Source organism: Ahaetulla prasina, chromosome 2, assembly GCF_028640845.1.
Source record: "Ahaetulla prasina isolate Xishuangbanna chromosome 2, ASM2864084v1, whole genome shotgun sequence".
In the NCBI taxonomy this organism is placed as follows: Eukaryota; Metazoa; Chordata; class Lepidosauria; order Squamata; family Colubridae; genus Ahaetulla; species Ahaetulla prasina.
Window position 1 is genome coordinate 301,733,782 of NC_080540.1, and position 24,460 is coordinate 301,758,241.

Here is a 24,460-nt window from a genome sequence, read left to right on the forward strand (position 1 = left end):
TTGGTGCCTGGCAGGATCTTAGCTCTTTCTCACTGTCCTTAGTTATAAGCCCTTCTGAAATTTTCTTAGGCAACATTAAAAGGTCTCGAGCTTTGCCGCCACAAAGAATAGAATAGAATTTTTTTATTGGCCAAGTGTGATTGGACACACAAGGAATTTGTCTTGGTGCATATGCTCTCAGTGTACATAAAGAAAAAATATGTTCATCAAGAATTCTAAGGTACAATACTTAATGATAATCATAGGGTACAAATAAGCAACCAGGAAACAATATCAATATAAATCATAAGGATACAAGCAGCAAAGTTACAGTCATAGTCATAAGTGGGAGGAGATGGGTGATGGGAACGATGAGAAGATTAATAGTAGTGCAGATTTAGTAAATAGTCTGACAGTGTTGAGGGAATTATTTGTTTAGCAGAGTGATGGCATTCGGGGAAAAACTGCTCTTGTGTCTAGTTGTTCTGGTGTGCAGTGCTCTATAGCGTCGTTTTGAGGGTGGGAGTTGAAACAGTTTATGTCCAAGGTGCGAGGGGTCTGTCGATATTTTCACGGCCCTCTTCTTGATTCGTGCAGTATACAGATCCTCAATGGAAGGCAGGTTGGTAGCCATGGTTTTTTCTGCAGTTCTAATGATCCTCTGAAGTCTGTCTGTCTTGTTGGGTTGCAGAACCAGACCAGACAGTTATAAAGGTGCAGATGACCGACTCAATAATTCCTCTGTAGAATTGAATCAGCAGCTCCTTGGGCAGTTTGAGCTTACTGAGTTGGCGCAGAAAGAACAGTCTTTGTTGTCCTTTTTTAATGATGTTTTTGATGTTTGAAGTCCATTTTAGATCTTGCAATATGGTAGAACCTAGAAATTTGAAGGACTCCACTGTTGATACTGTGTTGTCTGGTATTGTAAGTGGTGGAAGTATGGAAGTGTCCGAGTTTTCTTTCATCTTTGCTTTTTCCTCCCCTCCTTCCTAAACCCACTTTCTTGTTTGCTGCAGCTCTTTCTTGCTTGGGCCTCTCAGCTTGGACTTCTTCCTATCCTTCATCCTGTTTCGATTCCTGTAGGGATTCAACTTTTGCAAACCTTTGCACTCAGGTACAGTCGCACCACAGTAATTGGCACGTCTCTAATTTTGGTTGAGTTGTTTTCTATGCTTGCTTGGCATTTTGTAGGAGGTTGCATGGGGACTGAATTCGTGTTTTTTTCCAAACTTGGTACTGTAAGAGGTATGGACTTCAACTCCCAGGATTCCCCAGCCAGCTGGACGAGCTGAACCAAGAAAAGCATCTTCCATTTCTGTGAATTTATGACTGACTCGCTATTTCTTCCTCTTAGTGGACCATCTACGACGTTTATGTGGAAGAACTCCAAAAACTGGAGAAGTCAAAGGAGAAGGAAAAACAGAAAGCCCCCGTGACCAAGAAAGAAGACAAGATGATGGGAAGGAAATTAACCTCTCTGGAATCACAGGTGCTGTTGCCTTTTTCCATGTTGCGTTGAGTGTGCTTTAATTTCAGTCTCTCTGGAGGCCTTATCTCTACCTTTTATTAGCCAACTAATCTGTTTTCTCTTCTGGTCCCTCTGACTGTGTAAGGCCTGGAAGCCATCTTTGCATTGGGCCTTCAGGCCTGCCACATTTACTACTGTGGGAAACTGGGAGAGCAGGGGAGATATGTAGTCATAATAACATTCCTTTCCCAGAGAGTCAAGGACATCTTGCACCTGGAGGGGTGGGACTGGAAGGCATCTCCAGTTGGGAGGGTGCTTTGATTGGGCCACATGATGGGCCACATGCAGTGGTGAAATCTGAACCGGTTTACTATCGGTTTGCTGGCTGTGCATGCGCACTGCGCACCAAATGTGAGGTGCATGTGCGCAGTGCATGCCAAAAGAAGGCATGTAGTAAGTGCGCGGGTGTGTGTGTGATCAGCTATGGCACACAATCTTTTTTTTTTACTTTTGTGGAGAGGAGGAGGAAGAGGAGGAGTCCTTGGTGCTCTCTGAGCTTGACTGTTTTCTTGCAGATGTTTCATGACCCAACTAGGGAACATCATCATTGCTAGAAGGAACTGGGGTTTACTCTCTGTTTAAATACAAGGGGCTTGGTCAGTGTTGCTAGTAACATTAATAATAACAGTAACAGAGTTGGAGGGGACCTTGGAGGTCATCTAGTCCAACCCCCTGCTCACGCAAGAGACCTATACTAGGGATTCGAACTGTAAAACTGCCAACCTCTCTGATCAACAAGCTCAGAGTCTTAGCCACTGAGCCACCTAGCCAGGCTACTGTTATTGGTTGCTTGATTAGACTATTGTTTACTGCTTGGTCAATGGTCTAGAATTAAACGTTGCTGATCCAAGTGAGAGAGTAATTAGGTAAAGGTAAAGGTTCCTCTTGTACATACGTGCTAGTCGTTGCCGACTCTAGGGGGCAGTGCTCATCTCCATTTCAAAGCCGAAGAGCCAGCGCTGTCCGAAGACGTCTGCGTGGTCATGTGGCCGGCATGACTCAATGCCAAAGGCGCACGGAACGCTGTTACCTTCCCACCAAAGGTGGTCCCTATTTTTTCTACTTGCATTTTTAGGTGCTTTCGAAACTGCTAGGTTGGCAGAAGCTGGGACAAGTAACGGGAGCTCACCCCGTTACACGGCAGCACTAGGGATTCGAACCGCTGAGCTGCCAACCTTTTGATTGACAAGCTCAACGTCCTAGCCCCTGAGCCACCACGTCCCTATATTTATTTATTTATTTATTTTATTAAATTTTTATACCGCCTTTCTCCCGAAGGACTCAGGGCGGTGTACAGCCAGAATAAAAACAAAATATATACAATTTAAAACAACATTTAAAAAGAGCAAATTTTAAAGGCTGATTATTAAAATTTAGATTTAAAAATTTTAAAATATTAAGAATACCCAATTAAAATTCAACACTAATTATGCCAGTCCCGCTTTAATAAATAAATATGTTTTGAGCTCACGACGGAAGGTCCGAAAATCAGGCACTTGATGCAGGCCAGGGGGAAGTTCGTTCCAGAGCGTCACTGCCCCCACAGAGAAGGCCCTACTCCTGGGGGCCGCCAGCCGACACTGTTTGGCGGACGGCACCCTGAGGAGACCCTCTCTGTGAGAGCGTACGGGTCGGTGGGAGGCAAAGGGTAACAGCAGGCGGTCTCGTAAGTACCCAGGTCCTAAGCCATGGAGCGCTTTAAAGATAGTTACCAAAATCTTGAAGCGCACCCGAAGACCACAGGAAGCCAGTGCAAGCTACGAGCAGCGATGTCACGTGGGAGCCACGAGCGCCCCATTACTACTCAAGAGCCGCATTCTGGACTAACTGCAGCCTCCGGGTGCACCTCAAGGGCAGCCCCATGTAGAGAGCATTGCAATAATCCAGCCTAGACGTAACCAGGCGTGAGTGACCGTGCATAAGGCATCCCGGTCAAGGAAGGACGAACTGGCGAACCAAGCGAACTTGGTAAAGGCCCTCCTGGCGGCGGCCGCCAGGTGTTCATCAAAGACAGCCGTCCATCCAGGAGGGCGCCCAAGTTGCGAACCACCTCCTTTGGGGCCACTAACTGCCAACAGTCAGCTGCGGATGCAGCTGACTGTACCGGGATGCCGCATCCACAGCCACTCCGTCTTGGAGGATTGAGCTTGAGTCTGTTTCTCCCCATCCAGACCCGTACAGCTTCCAGGCACCGGGACAGCACTTGACCGCTTCGTTGGGGTGGTCCGGGTGGAAAAGTACAGCTGAGTATCATCAGCGTACAGATGATAACTCACCCGAAACCACTGATGACCTCACCCAGCGGTTTACATAGATGTTGAACAGGGTAGGCGAGAGAATCGACCCTGAGGCACCCCACAAGTGAGGCGCCTCGAGGACGACCTCTGCCCCCTGTCAACACTGCTCTGCACCGGTCAGAGAGGAGGAGAACCACCGATAAACGGTGCCTCCCACTCCCAATCCCTCCAACCGGCGCAGCAGGATACCATGGTCGATGGTATTGAAGGCCGCTGAGAGATCTAATAGGACCAAGGCAGAGGAACAACCCCTGTCCCTGGCCCTCCAGAGGTCATCCACCAACGCGACCAAAGCCGTCTCCGTGCTATAACCGGGTCGGAAGCCGGACTGGAACGGGTCTAGATAGACAGTTTCCTCCAGGTGCCGGGGGAGCTGCCATGCAACCACACTCTCTACAACCTTCACCACAAAGCGAAGGTTGGAGACTGGACGGTAATTACCCAAAATAGCTGGGTCCAGGGAAGGCTTCTTGAGGAGAGGTCTCACCACCGCCTCCTATAGAGAGAGTAATTGTTCCTTAGTTAAAGGAATAGAATAGGAATAGGAATGTTCTTCCGTTGGCACTTAGCCCCAGCAAGACTGGCTAAAAGGTATTCGAATTTAAGCAATGCAACCAATATCAAGGTACCTTCTTTCATACTTGGTGGCTATGTCCTGAAGCGAAAAAAATACTGGACTAAAATGCAAGGATGGCTTCAAGAGATAACAAACTGTCAATCAGAACTAAATCCGGAAAGATTTATCCTGGGAATACTCAAAACAAAATATGATAGAAAGATAAGGTATTTGATTTTACACATACTAACAGTGGCAAGAATTGCGTTCGCGCAATATTGGAAGGAACGCAATACACCACCAGAAAGATTGATTATTCAGAAGATCTATGATTGTGCCGAGATGGATAAACTTACCCTAGAACTAAAAGAAAAAGATGACTCAGAATTTTATGCGGTTTGGGAAAAGTGGTATACTTGGACAGATAATAGAAATAAAAATTGGAAATACACATAGGATTATTGAGGATTAGATAGTGGATGTATATAATGTATATATAGTATGGAATGTTGATCCGAAGTATATAAAAATGAGACAGTCTGCTGAATATGTATAAGAATTATGTAAAGGAAAAAATGCAATAAAAATCATTTATATATAAAAAAGGAGTAGGAATAAGAATAAGAATTAGAGCAGAACAGAACAGATTAATAACTTTATTGTCGCTTTGAATGTACACTAATGTTGTGGCTCTAGCCCTCCCCCTGGGCCTGGCCCCCTGCCAGAAAGTGACTCAGAGAGTGAGGGGAAAGGGCCGGCAGGGTTCCCCTCTGCAGGGCCGGCCTCTCTGGCTCAGCTCCAGGAGCAGAGGCAGGCCAGGTAGAGGAGGTGACGAGGCCTCTGTCTCCTGTATCTCCCCACCGCCCAGGCACCGCTTCCAGACCCAGCTGTGGACAATCAGTCCTGGTTAGATCCCCGGTTTCGTAGACAAGGGAGGCGGGAACAACAGAAGCAGGGGTGGAGCAGGCCTAGAAAGTGCTGAGTCACGGAGCCACACCCCACAGGGTATAAAAGCAGGAGGGGCGGCTCCACTACTTCGTGACGGACAAAGCAAACTGACTGGAGAAAACTTGAGCTGAACAATTTGACTGAGCATTTGGCTTGGATTGCTCTTTGTTCCTGACTTCTTGGTTGCTCCAGTAATGAGCTTCTGACACGCCGGCATCAAGGAAGATAAAGAAAACCTTGGCAGACGATCGCTGGTTTGCTGCCAGAGCTGATAGCTGCCATGGACTAAATTGCCGGCTAATTGAGTCAGTTCACGTGCCTCCCAGACTGAAGTGGGAGGACAGAACAATTAATCAGCATACATTAAAATGAAATTTCAACGCACGCAGCTCTCAAAGGGCCACTACCTCCAAGATAGAGTACATGAACATGACATAATAAATAAATAAATAAATAAATAAATAAATAAATAAATAAATAAATAAATAAATAAATAAATAAATACAAAATTATGCATGTACCCACGTATATGTCACAGGACACACAGAAACAGCACAGTCTAGTTCGGAAGTATACATGTACACGGCGAGAAAAGCGAACCTTGCGAGTTTCCCAGACGGATGGCCTGAGGAACAAAGCCCTTACAGGATCTGGTAATCTTGCTAGGACTACCAGATTAACCATGGTTTGTTGAAAAAATTAGCGCAAGAGTTAGCTGAGTTCCTGCGGGACACTAAACCAAATGCGAGGAAACCCCATTATGGTTGCCCTTGATGGAACTCACTGGGTGGCAAGGAAGAGGCGATCGATTTAAGCCTATTAATCGATTTTTTTTGGAACGAAAATGGATGGCAAGGAAAAAGGATCTGACTGCTGATTTAATTAGACCGACAATGCAGGGCCTAATGATGGATTAAGCCCCAAGCTCTCGCTCCACTCCTTTTCTTCACATCGCTGGGTAGAGAAGCCGCTCCTTGTATATCCGTGTGAAGCCTGAAACTTCACTGCTGAATTATATGCCCCCATACAGCTAGTCCTCCACTTACAATAGTTCATTTAGTGACTGTTCCAAGTTACAACATAATTGAAAAAAAGAGACTTGCGGCCATTTCCCCCCCACATCTTTAAACAATTTTATTAGATTATAGAATAAAATACAAAATAGAAAAACGGAGACACGTTGCGTTAGGGTTAGGGTTAGACAAAGCTTTGATTTCCTTCTCCCTCTGTTGCAGTAAAATAAGACATTAACATCGAACCACAACTTTTTACTTTTCCATAATAGCGATAGCACTTATATACCACTTCATATTGCTTTTATAGCCCTCTTTAAGCATTCTAACCACTGCGCCACAATGGTTCATGAAGGGAGGGAGGGAAGAAGGAAGGAAGGATGGAAGGAAGGAAAAGGAAGGGAGGGAGGAAGGAAGGAAAAGGAAGGGAAGATGGAAGGAAGGAAAAGGAAGGGAGGGAGGGAGGGAGGGAGGGAGGGAGGAAGGAAGGAAGGGAGGGAGGGAGGAAGGAAGGGAGGAAGGGAGGAAGGAAAAGGAAGGGAGGAAGGGAGGAAGGGAGAGAGGGAGGAAGGAAAGGAGGGAGGGAGGATGGAGGGAGGGAGGGAGGAAGGAAGGAAGGAAGGAAAAGGAAGGAAGGAAGGAAGGAAGGAAGGAAGGAAGGAAGGAAGGAAGGAAGGAAGGAAGGAAAATAGCAATACCACTTAGACATATACCACTTCACAATGCTTTCCAGCCCTCTAAGCGATTTACAGAGTCAGCCTATTGCCCCCAAACAGTCTGGGTCCTCATTTTACCCACCTCGGAAGGAGAGAAGGCTGAATTAACCTTGAGCCAGGCAGGATCGAACCACTGGCTGTGGGCAGAATTAGCCTGCAATACCGCATTTTAACCACTGTGCCACAATGGCTCATGAAGGAAGGGAGGGAGGGAGGGAGGGAGGAAGGGAGGAAGGAAGGAAGGAAGGAAGGAAGGAAGGAAGGAAGGAAGGAAGGAAGGAAAGAAAGAAAATAGCAATACCACTTAGACTTATATACCACTTCACAGTGCTTTCAAGACCTCTCTAAGCAATTTAGAGTCAGCAAATTAACCCCAATAACCTGGCTCCTCATTTAATGACCTCAGAAGGATGGAAAGCTGAGTCCACTTTGAGTCTGGTAAGATTTGAACTGCTAAATTGCAGGCGGCCAGCAGCCAGCGGAAGTAGCCTGCAGTATAGCTCATGATAACATAAACTAGCCATTTCTATAAAAACTAATCAATCTAATCAGTAAAAGCCAAAATCAAAAGTTTCATTTTTTCCCCACCTCAAGCACAAAGTCCAGAAGCGGTTTCCACGCAGCCACACAAGTACTTACATTCTTTTCTTTGATCAAAACAGTCAATTTAGCCATTTCGGTGTGAAGTACCAGCTGTATGCGGATGACACCCAGCTGTACTTTTCTACACCGGACCACCCCAACGAAGCTATCGAAGTGCTGTCCCGGTGTCTGGAGGCCGTACGGGTCTGGATGGGGAGAAACAGGCTCAAGCTCAATCCCTCCAAGACGGAGTGGCTGTGGATGCCGGCATCCCGGTACAGTCAGCTAAATCCGCGGCTGACCATCGGTGGCGAGTCACTGGCCCCGATGGAGAGGGTGCGCAACTTAGGCGTCCTCCTGGATGAACGGCTGTCTCTAGAAGATCATTTGACGGCCGTCTCCAGGAGAGCGTTCTACCAGGTTCGCCTGGTGCGCCAGTTGCGCCCCTTTCTGGACCGGGAGGCCCTATGCACGGTCACTCACGCCCTCGTGACGTCTCGCCTGGATTACTGCAACGCTCTCTACATGGGGCTCCCCTTGAAGGGCATCCGGAGGCTACAGTTAGTCCAGAATGCGGCTGCGGGTGATAGATGGAGCCCCTCGTGGCTCCCGCATAACACCCATCCTGCGCAGGCTGCACTGGCTACCTGTGGCCTTCGGGTGCGCTTCAAGGTTTTGGTGACCACCTTTAAAGCGCTCCATGGCATAGGGCCGGGTTATCTGGGACCGCCTACTGCGACCAGATACCTCTCACCGACCCGTGCGCTCTCACAGGAGGGACTCCTCAGGGTGCCGTCAGCTAGGCAGTGTCGTCTGGCGGCGCCCAGGAAGGGCCTTCTCTGTGGGGCTCCCGCCCTCTGGAACGAGCTCCCCCCAGGACTCCGTCAACTTCCGGACCTTCGTACCTTCCGTCGCGAGCTCAAGACACATTTATTCATCTGTGCAGGACTGGCTTAGATTTTAAATTTTATAGGGGTTTTAAATTGATTTTAATATTTATATTTCTATTTTTAATGATAGGGCATTGGAATAAGTTTTTTAAAGATTATTTTAATTTTGTGTATCGATGTTTTATATGCCTGTGAACCGCCCTGAGTCCTTTGGGAGATAGGGCGGTATATAAATTTAAATAATAAAAATAAAATAAATAAATAAAATTTCTGCCAACTCCATCAGCTCCTGTATCCATTCGTCATCGGTGGGGAGTGAAACATCCTTCCATTTTTGTACCTACAGTAGTCTTGCTGCTACTTATGGCCATGTTTCACACTTAAGACCATTGCGGCATTCCTGGCGGTCATGTGATTGAAATATGGCCGCTTGGCAGCTGACTCATATTTATGGCGGTCGCAGCATCCCAGGGTCACGTGATCCCCTGTTGCGACATTCCGACAAGCGAAGTGCACGGGGGAAGCCGGATTGGTTTCCCAACCTTGTTTTCCTCACTGAACCACCGCAGTGATTTCACTTAATGAATGTGGCAAGGAAGGTCATAAAACGGGACAAAATCTCCGCATAACCAATGTCTCCCTTAGCCGCAGAAATTTGGGGCTCCATTGAGATTCGTAAGTCGAGGATTGTCTGCAAACACGCCTCTTTAACAGTAACGAAAGTCCCCACCGGGAAGTGAGTCTCAACTGACGGTGGTAAATCTTTGTGCTCATGAGGACTGGGCACTTGGGATGCTATTACTGGCTTAGAAAGATGAGCCTGCCAGAAACAGATCATTAGGAAGAAACAGAAATGGTCTCCATTAACACTTTCTCGTCACGTTTCATTAATTCCCACCGGGAGGCTGTAATTGGCGCATTGGCTGTTGTTTTGTGCTGCTAATTCTGGGGAAGACGTGGGAGGGTGTGTGTCGGGGTGACACGCCTTAAGACAGACAGAGTCAAACTCAAGGCCTGCGGGCCGTATCTGCCCTGCAGGATGCTTAGATCTGGCCCACGGGGCCAGTCTGGAAACAGCAAAGGAACAGCCCACGAAAACGGAGCTCTAAAAGCAAAAATAAAGGAGAAATTTTCCTCTTTTGCATTTGAGCATGCAAGATGGGATAGGAAAGGAGAAAGGGAAAGAGGAAAGACAAAGAAAAAGAAGGGAAGGAAGAAGAAAGGAGATGAAGAAGGAAGGAAGGAAGGAAGGAAGGAAGGAAGGAAGGAAGGAAGGAAGGAAGGAAGGAAGGAAGGAAGGGCCTCTGGTGGCTCAGCAAACTAAGTCTGTCTGTTATTAACACAGCTGCTTGCAATTACTGCAAGTTCAAGTCCCACAGGCCCAAGGTTGACTCAGCCTTCCATCCTTTATAAGGTAGGTAAAATGAGGACCCAGATTGTTGGGGGCAATAAAGTTGACTTTGTATATAATAAAATGGATGAAGACTATTGCTTAACACAGTGTAAGCCGCCCTGAGTCTTTGGAGAAGGGCGGGATATAAATTCAAATTTAAAAAAAAAAGGAAGGAAGGAAATTTAATTAATTTATATACCACCCATCTTGCTTTTTGGAGCAAATAGGTTAATTGTTACTGATATAGTTAAAATACTGTGCTATACTTAAAATAAAATCAGATAAATAAATGTAAAATACCTTCTCACCAGTGGCGGGATTCAGCCAGTTCGCACCACTTCGGGAGAACCAATTGTTAACTTTCTGAGCAGTTTGGCAAAGTGGTTGTTGGGAGAAATCATGAGGGCAGAGAACCGGTTGTTAAATTACTTGAATCCCACCATTGCTTCTCACAAGAAATGTTTAGCTTTTTTTGAGTTTGGAGAGGGCCTTCAATTTTATGTGTGTGTGTGTTTGTGTATGTGGTTTCATGGCTAAGCTAAATAAAGCAGAACCAATGCAATGAACTCATCAAGGCATTCCCAGTCCTCTCCCTTTTTACATTGACTGAAGGTTTTAGTCCTGGTATCGGAAGAGAGGGAGGGAAGGAAGGAAGAAAAATATGGATGGAAGGAAAGAAACATGAAGGGAGAGAGGGAGGGAGGGAGGGAAGGAAGGAAGAAAAATATGGATGGAAGGAAAGAAACATGAAGGGAGAAAGGGAGGGAGGGAGGGAGGGAGGGAAGGAAGGAAGAAAAATATGGATGGAAGGAAGGAAACATGGAGAGAGGGAGGGAGGGAGGGAGGGAAGGAAGAAAGGAAAGGAAAGGAAAGGAAAGGGAAGGAAGGAAGGAAGGAAGGAAGGAAGGAAGGAAGGAAGGAAGGAAGGAAGGAAGGAAGGAAGGAAGGAAGGAAGGAAGGAGATTATAATGAGAGTGAGGGAGGGTCTCAGGGAAGTCCTGCCTTAACACTTGGCCACCACAGGTGTCCCTGACGGTCCTGTGTCACGCCCACTCCTGGCCTTCTGAGGCCAAACGCAACCCTGATGCGGCCCTCCATGAAATCAAGTGTGACACCCCTGCCTTAAGACCTACTAGAGGTACTCCTTGACTTACAACAGTTCATTTAGTGACCACTCACAGTTACAACGCACTGAAAAAAGTGACTTAGGATCGTTGTTTTTTTTCCCACTTACGACTGTTGTAGCATCCTCAGGGTCACGTGATTAAAATTTGGGCAACTGGTTCATATTTGTGACTGTCGCAGGGTCCCGGAGTCACGTGATCCCCTTTGTCACCTTCTCAGCAGGCTTCCAGCAAGCAAACTTAAGGGAGGGGGAGCCGGATTCACTTAACAACCATATGATTCACTTACCAGCTGCAGTGCTCCGCTTAACAACTGTGGCAAAAAGATTGTCATAATGGGGCACATCTTACTTAACAACGGCATTGTTCCACAACAGGGAAATTTTGTGCTCCATTGTGGTGGTAAGCCATGGATTCCCTGTATATTTCTGGTAGGATGGGCAGCTATATAAATTTGAGATAAACACAATAAAACCAAAGTCGATATTTCCCATGTCAGTTGGCATTGAATTAGAATTCTTTATTGGCCAAGTCTGATTGGACATACAGGGAATTTGTCTTTGGTGCATATGCTCTCAGTGTACATAAAAAGGAAAGATACATTGGTCAAGAATCATAATAATAACAATAACAACAACAGAGTTGGAAGGGACCTTGGAGGCCTTCTAGTCCAACCCCCTGCCCAGGCAGGAACCCTACACCATCTCAGTCAGATGGTTATCCAACATTTTCTTAAAAATTTCCAGTGTTGGAGCATTCACAACTTCTGCAGGCAAGTCGTTCCACTTATTAATTGTTCTAACTGTCAGGAAATTTCTCCTTAGTTCTAAGTTGCTTCTCTCCTTGATGAGTTTCCTTTCCTTTCCTTTCCTTTCCTTTCCTTTCCTTTCCTTTCCTTTCCTTTCCTTTCCTTTCCTTTCCTTTCCTTTCCTTTCCTTTCCTTTCCTTTCCTTTCCTTTCCTTTCCTTTCCTTTCCTTTTACTTTACTTCATGATAGTCATAGTGTTGTGGTCCGCCAGCAGCCCGCAGAGCTGGCAGCGGAGTTGGACAGTGAGGAGGTCGGGAGGACAATGGGTCAGTCCTGGAGTCAGGGGAAGGCCCAGACGAGGGTTCTGCGTCGGAGGCAGAAATGGGCCAGGGCCATCTGGGAGCGATGCATGGATTCCGGAGCCTCCAGAGGCAGACAGCAGACACCTCCTCCCCTCCTCCCCCCCCTTCTTCCTTTTCTTGTAAATGTTTGTTTTACTCAAACTAAGTAACACCCCTAGCACTGAAGATGTGACCTAGTTGAGTCCTGAAACATCTACAAGAAAACAAGCAAGCTGAGAGAGCACCAAGGATCCCTCACTGGTAGCTTTTTTTTGGAGAAATTTTTTAAAAAAAAAACACAAAACTTTGTCTATAGGATATTGGAGATATTCAGGCATGCCATCCAATCCCTATTTAGGAATTCTTCGGAATAACCCCTGCCCTATGGCATTGCTCCATTGGTTTGGACAAAAACGGTCCACCAGATTTCTGCCTGTATCCCATCCGTTCTGGGCAAACGGATGGTTTCCATACCAACGTTGCAAAGATCCCGCCTGGGGAACATTACTCGCGTCGGTATTTTATTTCTCCGTAATTAAAAGTCTGCAAAACAAGGATTATTTGTGGCAGGCAATCTGTAGCTCCAAGATAAACGGGAGTTGTTTTTTTCAAGGTGACTATCGCAATCGGGCAAGAATGTTTCTTTCCCACGAACAAGATACGGCGCCTCATGTCAAAGGCTTCCATTAATGCAGCTGTAGAAAATAATGTAACTGGAAATTCCCCAGAAAGGGAGAATGACTGTGTTGCTAAGCCAGTCCTCCCGGCTGAGAGTTTGCAAGTGAGGAAACTTGGCTGGGAAAGTCAATTCCCCAAGACTCTTAAAAGGGTGGGGGGGGCGGGAAATGGGCATATTAATTTTTATGATGTTTTGCTTCAAAAAGATGCAAGATAAACCGGTGCTTGGGGTGGCGAGGAGTGCAATCAAAACCACGCTGATTCCGACTGAGAGATTCTTGCTGTGGAACGATCTCCACAGGCTCGGTGGTGCGTAATTCGCATACGCAGCCCTGAAACGTTAAGTGCAGGATTAGGGCCTTCTGATCAAGCCAGGGGGATATGATCTTGCATCAAGCAGAAGACTTTTGAGGCTGTGCGGAGGTGGGTTGCAGAAGGAAACTTGCAAGCTTCCCTAGAGTGGAGGTTTAGGATTATAGGCCGAAATTTGAACTGGCAATCTTTGCAAACCTATTATTATTATTTTTTAAAAAAAACAACTTTTGTGGTCTTTGGTGCTCACTGAGCTTGGTGGTTTTCTTGCAGGTATTTCATGACTCGACTGATGATGTTCCCTAGTTGGGTCATGAAAGGTCTACAAGGAAAAAAACCAGCTCAGAGACCACCAAGTTGTCATTTTCCTCCTCCTCCTCCTCCTCTTCCTCCTCCTTCTCTTCCTCTCTGCAAGCACTATTCCCTTCTAGCACTGATGATGTTACCTAGTTGGGTAATAAAACATCTGCAAGAAAACAGCCAAGCTCAGAGAGCATCAAGAACCCCATAGTCACTCTCCTCCTCCTCCTCTTCCTCCCTTCTTCCCCTCCACACAACCCCTTTCTTCTGGTATGCATGGTGTTACCTAGTTGGGTAATTAAACATCTGAATGAAAACCATCAAACTCAGAGAGCACCAAAAACCCCACAGTCCTCCTCCTCCTCCTCCTCCTCCTCCTCCTCCCTTCTAGCCCTGAAGATGTTACCCTCCCTCCATCCTAACCAGAGATCCCGCCACTCCAAGGCAGCCGAATGGCGCGTTGGGAGCGCACGAAGTAGAAGTCCTCGCAGGGCCTCCTTGCTTTGCTTTGCTCTTGAATCTTCCCGTTGCCTTTTTTTCAACAGAGCGACGACATCAACAAAGTGGCCAAGGCGGTGAAGATCGTGGAGCGGATGGTCAACCAGAATACCTTTGATGACATCGCTCAAGGTGAGGACCCAGAAGGCCGGCTGGGACGCTGCCTGAAAGTGGTGCGCTGGTCCAGAGATAACTGGACTTCCTTCTCTTTCTCTGAAGACGTTTCGCTTCTCATCCCAGAAGCTTCTTCAGCTCTGACTGGATGGTGGGAAAGGGAAGGATTTAGATTCCTTGCTGACAGCTGGTCATTTGTATCCTTTTAGAGAGCCGTTGAGGCCACTTGGAGGTTTAGTTCAAATGGACGTGGAGCCTTCCTGGAACTGCTGAAAGGACTGTATTGTAGACTGGAGACAGATGAGGTTGTACCCCTCCCCCTCAGTTGAGGGAGGGCTGTTCAGTTTTGACACGGATGGCCTCTTTGACCCCTCTTCTCAAACCAGCGATCCCCTCCATCCAAAATTTGGACTCTGCCGTCTTCAAAAGAGTGGCTGGTGTCTTTTAAATGCAGGTGGAAGTGCTGAATCTAGTCCTGGTGGGCTTGTTCTCCTATGTTGTGCCATGCATGTATGAACAAAAACAACCACTTCCTAAATTCAGGGGACCCTGAGGACACAGACAACCTCCAAGTGGCCTCAAGGACTCTCTAAAAAGGATGCAAATGACCAGCTGTCTGCAAGGAGTATAAATCCTTCCATTCCCCACCATCCAGCCAGAGCTGAAGAAGCTTCTTGGATGAGAAGCAAAACATCTTCAAAAGAAAAAACCAGAAAGTCCAGTTGCCTCCTGAAAAAGCCCCTTTGGGACAACTAAGACCTGGAGGATTGAGAATCTCTATAGATTTTTAGCTATACAATTTGGGATGAAGACCCTTGGAATGGTGTGGGAGGAGGAATGGATTTCCAGATAAAAATTGCAGACTGCAGGAACCGTTTGCACCACTCAGGTGAGCCTGAGGACACAGATAAACCTCCAAGTGGCCTCAACGACCCTCTAAAAGGATGCAAATGACCAGCTGTCTGCAAGGAGTATAAATCCTTCCTGTTCTGTTTCCCTTCCCCCAATACTCCCAGCAAAGAGTCCGTCAGAGGCCTTCCTTTTTTTCCTTTTATTTACATAGATACATGTCCTGGCAACGTCTACCCACGGGCCTGCCAAGTTTCTGGAGATAACGAGGAGATTATAGATAAGGCCAGAATTACTCACGAATATATTCTTCCCTCCATGAAACAGTTAGCTCGCGCCAAATTCATTGCTTTGTCCAAGACAAAAAACCAGGAAGTCCCGCCTCCTATTTATAGTCTCTGCAGATGTCACTGCATGACAATTATGACTTGGCTTTGTCCCAACTCTTCCGCTGCTGCGCACGCCGATCAAGTCTTCGTAATCTTGCGTCACTCCAAAACTGTTCTTGGGGCGTTGCCAAATCAGAAGAAGGCCGGGAGAATCAGGCCTTGCCGGCCTCCTCCTCCTCCCTTTGAGTGGGTGCCAGGAGGAGAGGGCTCAAGAGAAGCAGGGCTTGCCAGGTCTTCTCCTCATTTTCTGAATCATCCAAGTCCAGGAGTCTGGGTCCAGGAACCTGGGTCACAACACTATCCCTCACCGCAGGGCCCTTCCCCCGGGGCTGACGATCGGGATGCGGTCGGGCTGGGTTCTGCTCATGGAAGGCCTGCACCAGGTCAGGGGCATGAACGTCGGAGGCATCTACCCAGGAGAAATCAGTCCCGTATCCCTTCCACGCGATCAAATATTGGAAACGACCCTTTAGCCAGCGAGAGTCTCGTACGCTGTGGACTTCGTATTCCTCCGACCCGTCCTCAGCGACAGTGACGGGTGCTGTTGGGCACCGAAGGGGACTCGGTGTGGCCTCAGGAACCAGAAGGGACCGGTGAAAACGGGGTGGATCCGCATGGATCGTGGCAGGGACAGTCGGTAGGCTACCGGGTTGATCACTGCCTCGACAGGGAACGGGCCGATGAATCGGTGGTCCAACTTCTTTACCGGGCGGTCGGACGGGAGGTGTTTGGTGGAGAGCCACACCGGTCTCCAACTGCCAGCGGGCGTTGCCCGTCGGGAGCGGTCGGCGGACCGTTGTAGTCCTCCTTTGCCCGATTCAGCTGCTGGCGTACCAACTGTTGGACCGCATGCAATTCCGTCAGGAAGGTCTGCGTTCGGGAACAGGAGAGTCCGGTGGTGCCAGAGGAAGAGCGCGGATGGTACCCCACATTGGCAAAGAACGGGTCATCTGAGTAGAGGTGTGCTGAGAGTTGTTAAAAGCAAACTCCGCCAGGGACAGGTAGTCGGCCCAGTTGTCCTGTTGCTGGTTGATGAAGCAACGGAGATACTGTTCCAGTATACCGATGACCTTCTCTGTACCCCCGTCGGTCTCCGGATGGTGCGAAGACGACAGACATACCTGCACCTCCAACGCAGCCATCAGGCTCTTCCAGAAGCGGGCTGTGAACTGAACTCCAGCGGTCCGAAACCACCCTGTCCGGTAGACCATGGAGGCGGAAGATGTGCTGCAGAAAGAGGCGGGCGTTTTGCGGCTGTGGGCAGTCCGCGGCATGGGATGAAGTGTGCCATCTTGGTGACCATGTCCACCACCACCAGCACCGTGGTGAACCCAGAGGACGGCGGCAGGTCTGTCAGGAAATCCATAGAGATCGCCCCCCAGGGTCTGTCGGGTGTCGGCAAGGGTTGGAGGAGGCCGGGAGGGGCCCCGTGGCGGTCTTGGCTTGCCGGCACGGTACGCAGGATGTCACGTAGGCATGTATATCATGCCGCACTGGGCCACCAAAGGTCCGTGTCACCAGGTGGAGGGTCTTGAAGAACCCAAAATGTCCTGCTGCAGGGTTGTCGTGGCACTGGGTCATGACGAGGGCTCGGAGTGGTCCTGTGGGCACATATAATCGCCCAAACTTGAGTAAGTCCTCCTCCAAGGTCCAAGGAGACGTGGGGCCCACCTCCGCTCTCCTTTGCTGCAACCAGGCGTCCTGGCGCTGCGCCTCGCACCTGGGCCCGCAAGTCCACTGGCTCCCGTGCTGCGGCCAAGGCTTCTGCCGCAGCACTGTCCGTGGAGGAAGGGGTCCTTGGCGCAGAGGTACTCTGGCTTGCGGGACAGGGCATCCGCCCTCCGGTTGTGACCGCTGGGAATGTAGGTCACGCGGAAGTTGAACCGGGCAAAACAACGACCACGGATCTGCCGCTGGTTCAACTTCCGAGCTGTGGTGAGGTGCTCGAGATTCCGATGGTCCGCTCGACCTCCACCTGATGTCGGGCCCTCCAGATGGTGTCGCCAAGCCTCGAATGCAGCCTTGATAGCCAGCAACTCTTTTCCCAGATAGTGTAGTTGCGCTCGGAAGGTTGAGTTTCCGGGGTAGTAAGCGCAGGGAAAAGTGTGCCGCCATTCGCCGGAGCCTGTAGCAGCACCGCTCCCAGAGCCACATTGACGCGTCCGTTTCCACCACAAAAGGCCGGAGCGGGTCGGGATGCCTCAGGACGGGTTCCGTGGCGAAGGCTTTCTTGAGGGCTGTGAATGCTTCTTGCTGCGGGGACCCCACCGAATGCAACCTTCTTCCTGAGGAGCTGGGTAAGTGGAGCTGTCAGTGTGGCGAAGCCGGGATGAAGGTCCGTAGTAGTTGGCGAAGCCCAGTAGGCGCTGAACATCCTTCGCCCGACGAGGGGCTTCCCAGCTACACAAAGCTTCTACTTTACATGGGTCCATGGCTATGCCCTCGGGCGAGATGATATTCTATGGAAGTCCGGAAGAAGACGCATTTCTCCAGCTTCGCATTGAGTTGTTGCTCCATAGCGTTGCAGAACCAGACTGTCGTGTCGAAGGTGGCTTTCCCTGGACCGGGAGTAAATCAGGATGTCGTCGAGGTAGATAACCAGGAACCGATCCAACATGTCTCGGAACACGTCGTTCATGAAGTGCTGGAAAACGGCGGGAGCATTGGTCAACCCAAATGGCATGACAGTGTATTCGTAGTGTCCGTATCGGTGCGAATGCCGTCTTCCATTCGTCTCCTTCGTATCCGCACCAGGTTGTAGGCCCCGGAGATCGAGCTTGGTGAAGATCGTGGCCTCCGCAACCTTTCCAGTAGCTCGGGATGAGCGGCAGGGGTAGCGATTCCGCACCGTAATGGCGTTTAGCGGTAATCACAGCATAGGCGCAAGTCCCTGTCTTCTTCTTCACAAAGAGGACCGGGGCCGAGAGGGACTTTGAAGGCGGATGAACCCTCGGGCCAGGAAGTCCCTGAGGCGGCCAACTCGGGCTCCGACATGGAATACAGGCGTCCCACAGGCAGTGGTGCGTTGGGCAGAAGGTCCACGGGCAATCGTGGGGCCGATGCGGGTAGTCGGTCCGCCTCCTTCTCGCTGAACACGCCGGCGAAGTCCGCCAGCTCAGGAGGCAAGGTGATGGCAGCGGTGGGGACGTTCTGGCCGGCACAGGTGTGGCGGATGTGATCGACGCACTGCAGACTCGGGAAAGAGATGGCGTTCGCGACCAGGCCACCTGAGGATCGTGGGTCCGCCAGGCCAACCCAAGGACCAAGGGAAAATGAAGGTCCGCTGTGACATAAAACTGGCTCGCCTCCTCATGGTCCCCAATAGCCAGGCGTAAAGGCTGGGTGGCAAATTTAATGGGGCCGGACACTAGTTCTCGCCCATCAATTGTCTCTACCCGCATCGGAGGGTCCACGGAACCACGGGACCGCAAACTGGGTCACAAAGGCCTGGTCCATAAAGTTTGTTGTGGCCCCTGAGTCCATCGGCGCATGCGCCTGGAGCCCGTCCGACTGGTTCCCCAACCATATCCGTGTGTCCAGAATCAGATGCCGAGGGGGCCCAGAGTCTACTTCCGCAACGTCCAGTGGGGGCTTAGTACGTGCCCGACCTAGGGTTTCCTGAGGTCGGGCCTGCTCCGCTTCCGATTGGTCACGCTGTGATTCGGGGACGGCGTCGTGCCCCACCGCTTTCTGGGGCAAGAAGCGGCGAAGTGGCCGGGCTCCCCACAGTACAGGCACAATCCCCCTTGGCGCCTCCGGTTCCGCTCCTGGGCTGTTAGGCGAGGTCTGGCCGCTCCCAACTCCATGGGCTCTTCCGCAGCGGTTACAAAACGGGGGGCGCCCCTCGGTGCTGGTGGTGCAGGAAGTGGGGTGCAGATGTCGACGGAGGGTCCCGGGGTGCGACGGGACGGTCGCCGTTGCAGACGGGCATCGAGGCGGAGACAAAGGGCACCAAGTTGTCGAGGTCCGCGCGCCCACGCGGGCCAGCTCGTCTTGCAATTCCTCTGAGAGTCCCTCCTGGAACGCGTCCACCAGCGCTGCATCATTCCAGTCAGAGTCCTGGCACAAAAGACGAAATTGGGCGATGTACTCCTGCAGGGGCGTTTCCTTGACGGAGTTCCTTAAGGCGCCTGGTTGCCGTCAGCATTCGAACGGGTCCTCATACATGGTGCGAGGTGCTGCCAAAACGCTGTTGGTCCGCCAGCAGGGGCTGTCCTGGAGCAAGAGGCGTGGCCCATGGAGCAGCGGAGCCGGAAAGAAGGTTAATTACGAAGGCCACCTTAGCCCGGTCGTCTGGGAAATCCTCTGGCCTCATAGCCATGTAGAGCTGGCATTGTCCCAAGAAGGTCGGGAACATCTCAGGCTGCCCAGAAAACTTATCCGCACGGTTATCGGGCACTTGCGGCGAGGAGGAGGTGGGAGGATGGGGGCTGCAGGCACATTCCTGGCAGCAAGTTGGCCTGCCAAGTGAGCCACTTGCTGCTGGAGCTGTTGATTAGCCGCTTGTAGCTGCTCTAACTGCTGCTGTACCTGCTGCTGATCCATCTTTGGTGGAAGATGTTTTAGTCAGGTCTTGGACAAAATGTTCTGTTTCCTTCCCCAATACTCCCAGCAAAGAGTCCGTCAGAGGCCTTCCTTTTTTCCTTTTATTTACATAGATACATGTCCTGGCCACGTCTACCCACGGGCCTGCCAAGTTTCTGGAGATAACGAGGAAATTATAGATAAGGCCAGAATTACTCACGAATATATTCTTCCTCCATGAAACAGTTAGCTCGCGCCAAATTCATTGCTTTGTCCAAGACAAAAACCAGGAAGTCCGCCTCCTATTTATAGTCTCTGCAGATGTCACTGCATGACAATTATGACTTGGCTTTGTCCCAACTCTTCCGCTGCTGCGCGCGATCAAGTCTTCGTAATCTTGCGTCACTCCAAAACTGTTCTTGGGGCGTTGCCAAATCAGAAGAAGGCCCGGGAGAATCAGGCCTTGCCGGCCCCTCCTCCTCCCTTTGAGTGGGTGCCAGGGAGGGAGAGGGCTCAAGAGAAGCAGGGCTTGCCAGGTCTTCTCCCTCATTTTCTGAATCATCCGAGTCCAGGAGTCTGGGTCCAGGAACCTGGGTCACAACACTTCCATTTCCCATCACCATCCAGTCAGAGCTGAGGAAGCTCCTTGGATGAGAAGCAAAACGCCTTCAAAGAAAAACCAGAAAGTCCAGTTGCCTCTTGGAACAAGAACCTTTGAGACAACCATGACCTGGATGACAGAGAATCTCTACAGACTTTCGCTTCTTCTCGCTTCCTTCCTTGGCTCCGATGAGCCCTTGCTTCCATTTCCAGTCCCTGCGTTTGGTCGTAAGGGTGAACGACCGCTGGGGCTTTGCAGGGACCAGGTCGTAAATAGCTTTTGAGAGGACCGCCATAACTACGAACGGCCGTTAAGCAACTGGTCTTAAGTCAAGAACTACCTCTATATTCGTTCAAAGTCTTTTAATCTCCCAGAGAGCCTTCAAAGAGGATTGCAACTTAAAAACATTAAACATTTTAAGCAGCATCCTAACCCTGGACAGAAGTAACGGAAGGAAAAAAATGCAAGTGTTTCCTTGACTTACAACCATTCATTTAGTGACCGCTCTAGAGTTAAAACGGCCCTGAAAAAAGTGACTTACAACTGGTTCTCGCACTTACGACCAAACATCCCCACAAATTCACGGGCTTGGCAACATACATTTATGATGGCTGCCGCACCCCGAGATCATGGAAATGCCATTTGCCTCTTTTCCAGCTGGCTTCTGACAAGCAAATTCAGTAGGGAGGGAGGGGGCAGAATCCAGATTTGCTTAACGACCGCATGACTCGCTTAGCCACTGCAAGAATTTGCGTAACAGCCGTGGCGAAAAAGAGGATGTAAAATTGGATGTGACTCACTTAATTATTAGAATAACAGAGTTGGAAGGGGCTTGGGAGATCTTCTAGTCCAACCCTCTCCTCAAGCAGGAAACTGTGTAGTTTAAAAAGAGAAACAGTCAAGAGTGGCGAGAATGCGATATTGCAGGCTAATTCTGCCAACTGCCAGCAGTTTGATCCTGACCGGCTCAAGGTTGACTCAGCCTTCCCTCCTTCTGAGGTCGGTAAAAGGAGGACCAGGATTGTTGGGGGCAAGAGGCTGACTCTGTAAGCTGCTTAGAGAGGGCTGTAAAAGCACTGTAAAGCGATATATAAGTGCTATTGCTATTCCTTCCTTCCTTCCTTCCTTCCTTCCTTCCTTCCTTCCTTCCTTCCTTCCTTCCTTCCTTCCTTCCTTCCGCCATTGTGGCACAGTGGTTAGAAGGCAGTATTGCAGGCTAATTCTGCCCACTGCCAGTAGTTCGATCCTGAACGGCTCAAGATTGACTCAGCCTTCCCTCCTTCCATGGTCAGTAAAACGAGGACCCAGATTGTTGGGGGCAAGAAGCTGACTCTGTAAACCGCTTAGAGAGGGCTGTAAAGCGGTATATAAATCTAGCAATCTACTTTTGACGTGACTCAAAGCCCGTGGGAACCAAGAGTTCTAACATCTTGCCTAGTGCTGTGATTGTAAGAATGCAAAGTTGGAAAAAAAGAAATTGTTACTGAGAACACTTAGCTGGGTGGTGCCAGCAAAGACAGTGCTAAATTGGAGGTAACACAATAACAGAATAATGGAGTTGGAACGGACCTTGGAGGTCTTTTAGTCCAAGCCCCTGCTCAAGCAGGAGACCCTAGACCATTCTGGATGAACGGCTGACAAATCTGTTCTTAAAGGCCTCCAGCGATGGCGCACCTACAACCTCTGGAGCCAAGTTATTCCACTGATTAATTAACAATACAACAGAAGGGACCTTAGAGGTCTTCTAGTCCAACCCCCCTGCTCAAGCAGAAAACCCTGTACAGTGCTTCTCAACTTTGGACCATGGAAGATAGCTGGACTTCAACTCCCAGAATTCTGGGAGTTGAAGTCCACCTTTCTTCAACTAACCAAGGCTGAGAATCACTGCCCTGTGTCATTCGTTTATTGAAGTTGTGCAATCATAATTTTATTTATTTATTTATTTATTTGTCACAACAGTATATATAAGCATAAGCATGAAATAACTATACGATATATAAGCATATATATAAGCATAAGTATGTAATAACTATATTAATTGGATATAATGAAAGGGAACATTAGGACAGGAACGGTAGGCACGTTTGTGCTCTTATGCACGCCCCTTTGGCACATCTTAGTCCCCGAAACTTAGCTTGTGCAAGAATTTGCTAATGCAGATTTAAAAACGGTTTTTGCTTTTGCTAGATTTCAAGTATTTCGAAGATGCCTCCGATGAATACCGAGATAACATGGGGACGCTGCTGCCACTCTGGAAGTTTCAGTACGACAAAGCCAAGCGGCTGGCCGTCACTGCCCTCTCCTGGTGAGTGCCTTCTCTGCAGGTATAAGGGAGAGGCGCTCTTTGAAAATCCACGCTGCTTAACTTGAGGATTGAGCAATGGAAATGAGAAATAGAAAAAGTTTAGTGTTGACGTTGTATTTGTTATATCCTTTTTTTTTTCTTTTTTCTTGTGCCACGTTTATAGTTTTTCTTTTGTTATCTTCGTTTACTTTGTATTTTATTTTCGGGGGCAGGGGGGTGGAGAGGAAAAAAAGGAGAAATATTTATTTTATTTATTTATTTATTTATTTTATTTTGTCACAACAATATATGTAGGTATCGTACAAAAAGATTATATAGTAAATAAACACATATATGGGTAAATATAAGGAGGTATAAGCATATATATAGGAAGAAGAAAAGAAAAACAATAGGACAGGAACGGTAGGCATGCTGGTGCTCTTATGCACGCCCCTTACAGACCTCTTAGGAATGGGGTGAGGTCAATAGTAGAAAGTTTTTGGATAAAACTTTTAGGATTATGGGAAGAGACCACAGAGTCAGGTAAAGTATTCCAAGCACTGATGATTCTGTTACAGAAGTCATATTTTCTGCAATCTAGATTAAAGCGGTTGACATTAAGTTTAAATCTATTAGTTGCTCTAGTATTATTGCAATTAAAGCTGAAGTAGTCTTTAACAGGAAGGACATTACAATAGATGATTCTGTGAGTTAAGCTTAGGTCTTATCGAAGGCGACGGAGTTCCAAGTTTTCTAAGCCTAGGATTTCAAGTCTGGTGGGATAAGGTATTTTATTGTTTTCAGAGGAATGGAGAACTCTTCTTGTAAAATATTTCTGGACACTTTCAATTGTATTGATGTCAGAGATGTGGTGAGGGTTCCAAACAGGCGAGCTGTATTCTAGAATTGGTCTAGCAAATGTTTTATATGCTCTGGTTAGTAGTGTGGTGTTTTTGGAAAAGAAGCTACGCAAAATTAGGTTTACAACTCTTAGAGCTTTTTTTGCTATGTAGTTGCAGTGGGCTTTGGCACTTAGATCATTTGACATGAAAACTCCAAGGTCTTTAATGGGATGGGGGTCATCTGTAAGGTAATGTCCATCTAGTATGTACTTAGTTTTTGGGTTCTTTTTTCCTATATGTAAGACTGAGCATTTGCTGGTTGAGATTTGGAGTTGCCAAGTTTTAGACCAAGCGGTTAGATGATCGAGGTCTTTTTGAATGGTAGATGTATTGTCGGTGGTGTTAAATAGTTTGACATCATCAGCAAAGAGAACACAATTACTTGAGATATGGTCACAAAGATCATTAATGTATAGTATAAAGAGTGTTGGTCCAAGGACGCTGCCTTGAGGAACGCCACTCTTGACAGGAACAGGATTCGATAAAGCATTGCCAATTTTGACCACTTGTTGTCTGTTAGACAGAAAAGCAGATATCCATTTGTGGAGGGGTCCTGAGATGCCATAGGATATTAGTTTTAGGAGAAGTTTATCGTGTACTACTGAGTCAAAAGCTTTGCAGAAGTCTTTGCAGAAGTCTTTGTAGCTCAGAGTTGAAATGAGGCGTCCTTGGTGCTCTCTGAGCTTGGTGGTTTCCTTGCAGATGTTTCATGACCCAACTAGGTAACGTTATCAATGCTAGAAAGGAGAGGGGTTTATGGAGAGGAGGAGGAGGAGGTGGAAGAGGACGACTGTGGGTTGAAATGAAAGGTTTTTGATGCTCTCTGAGCTTGGTAGTTTTCTTAGAGATATTTCATGACCCAACTAGGTAACATCATCAGTGCTAGAAGGGAGA

General features: G+C 48.4%; 1 protein-coding gene across 1 annotated transcript in view; it reads left to right on the forward strand.

Moving 5' to 3' along the window:
- DNAI1 (dynein axonemal intermediate chain 1) overlaps positions 1-24,460 on the forward strand; it is a 185,016-nt gene that overhangs the window by 62,148 nt on the left and 98,408 nt on the right. The window contains exons 9-11 of the mRNA XM_058171975.1: positions 1,334-1,468; positions 13,951-14,035; positions 22,568-22,685. Coding sequence (XP_058027958.1) covers positions 1,334-1,468; positions 13,951-14,035; positions 22,568-22,685 — 338 coding nt within the window. The remainder of the gene's footprint in view (positions 1-1,333; positions 1,469-13,950; positions 14,036-22,567; positions 22,686-24,460) is intronic.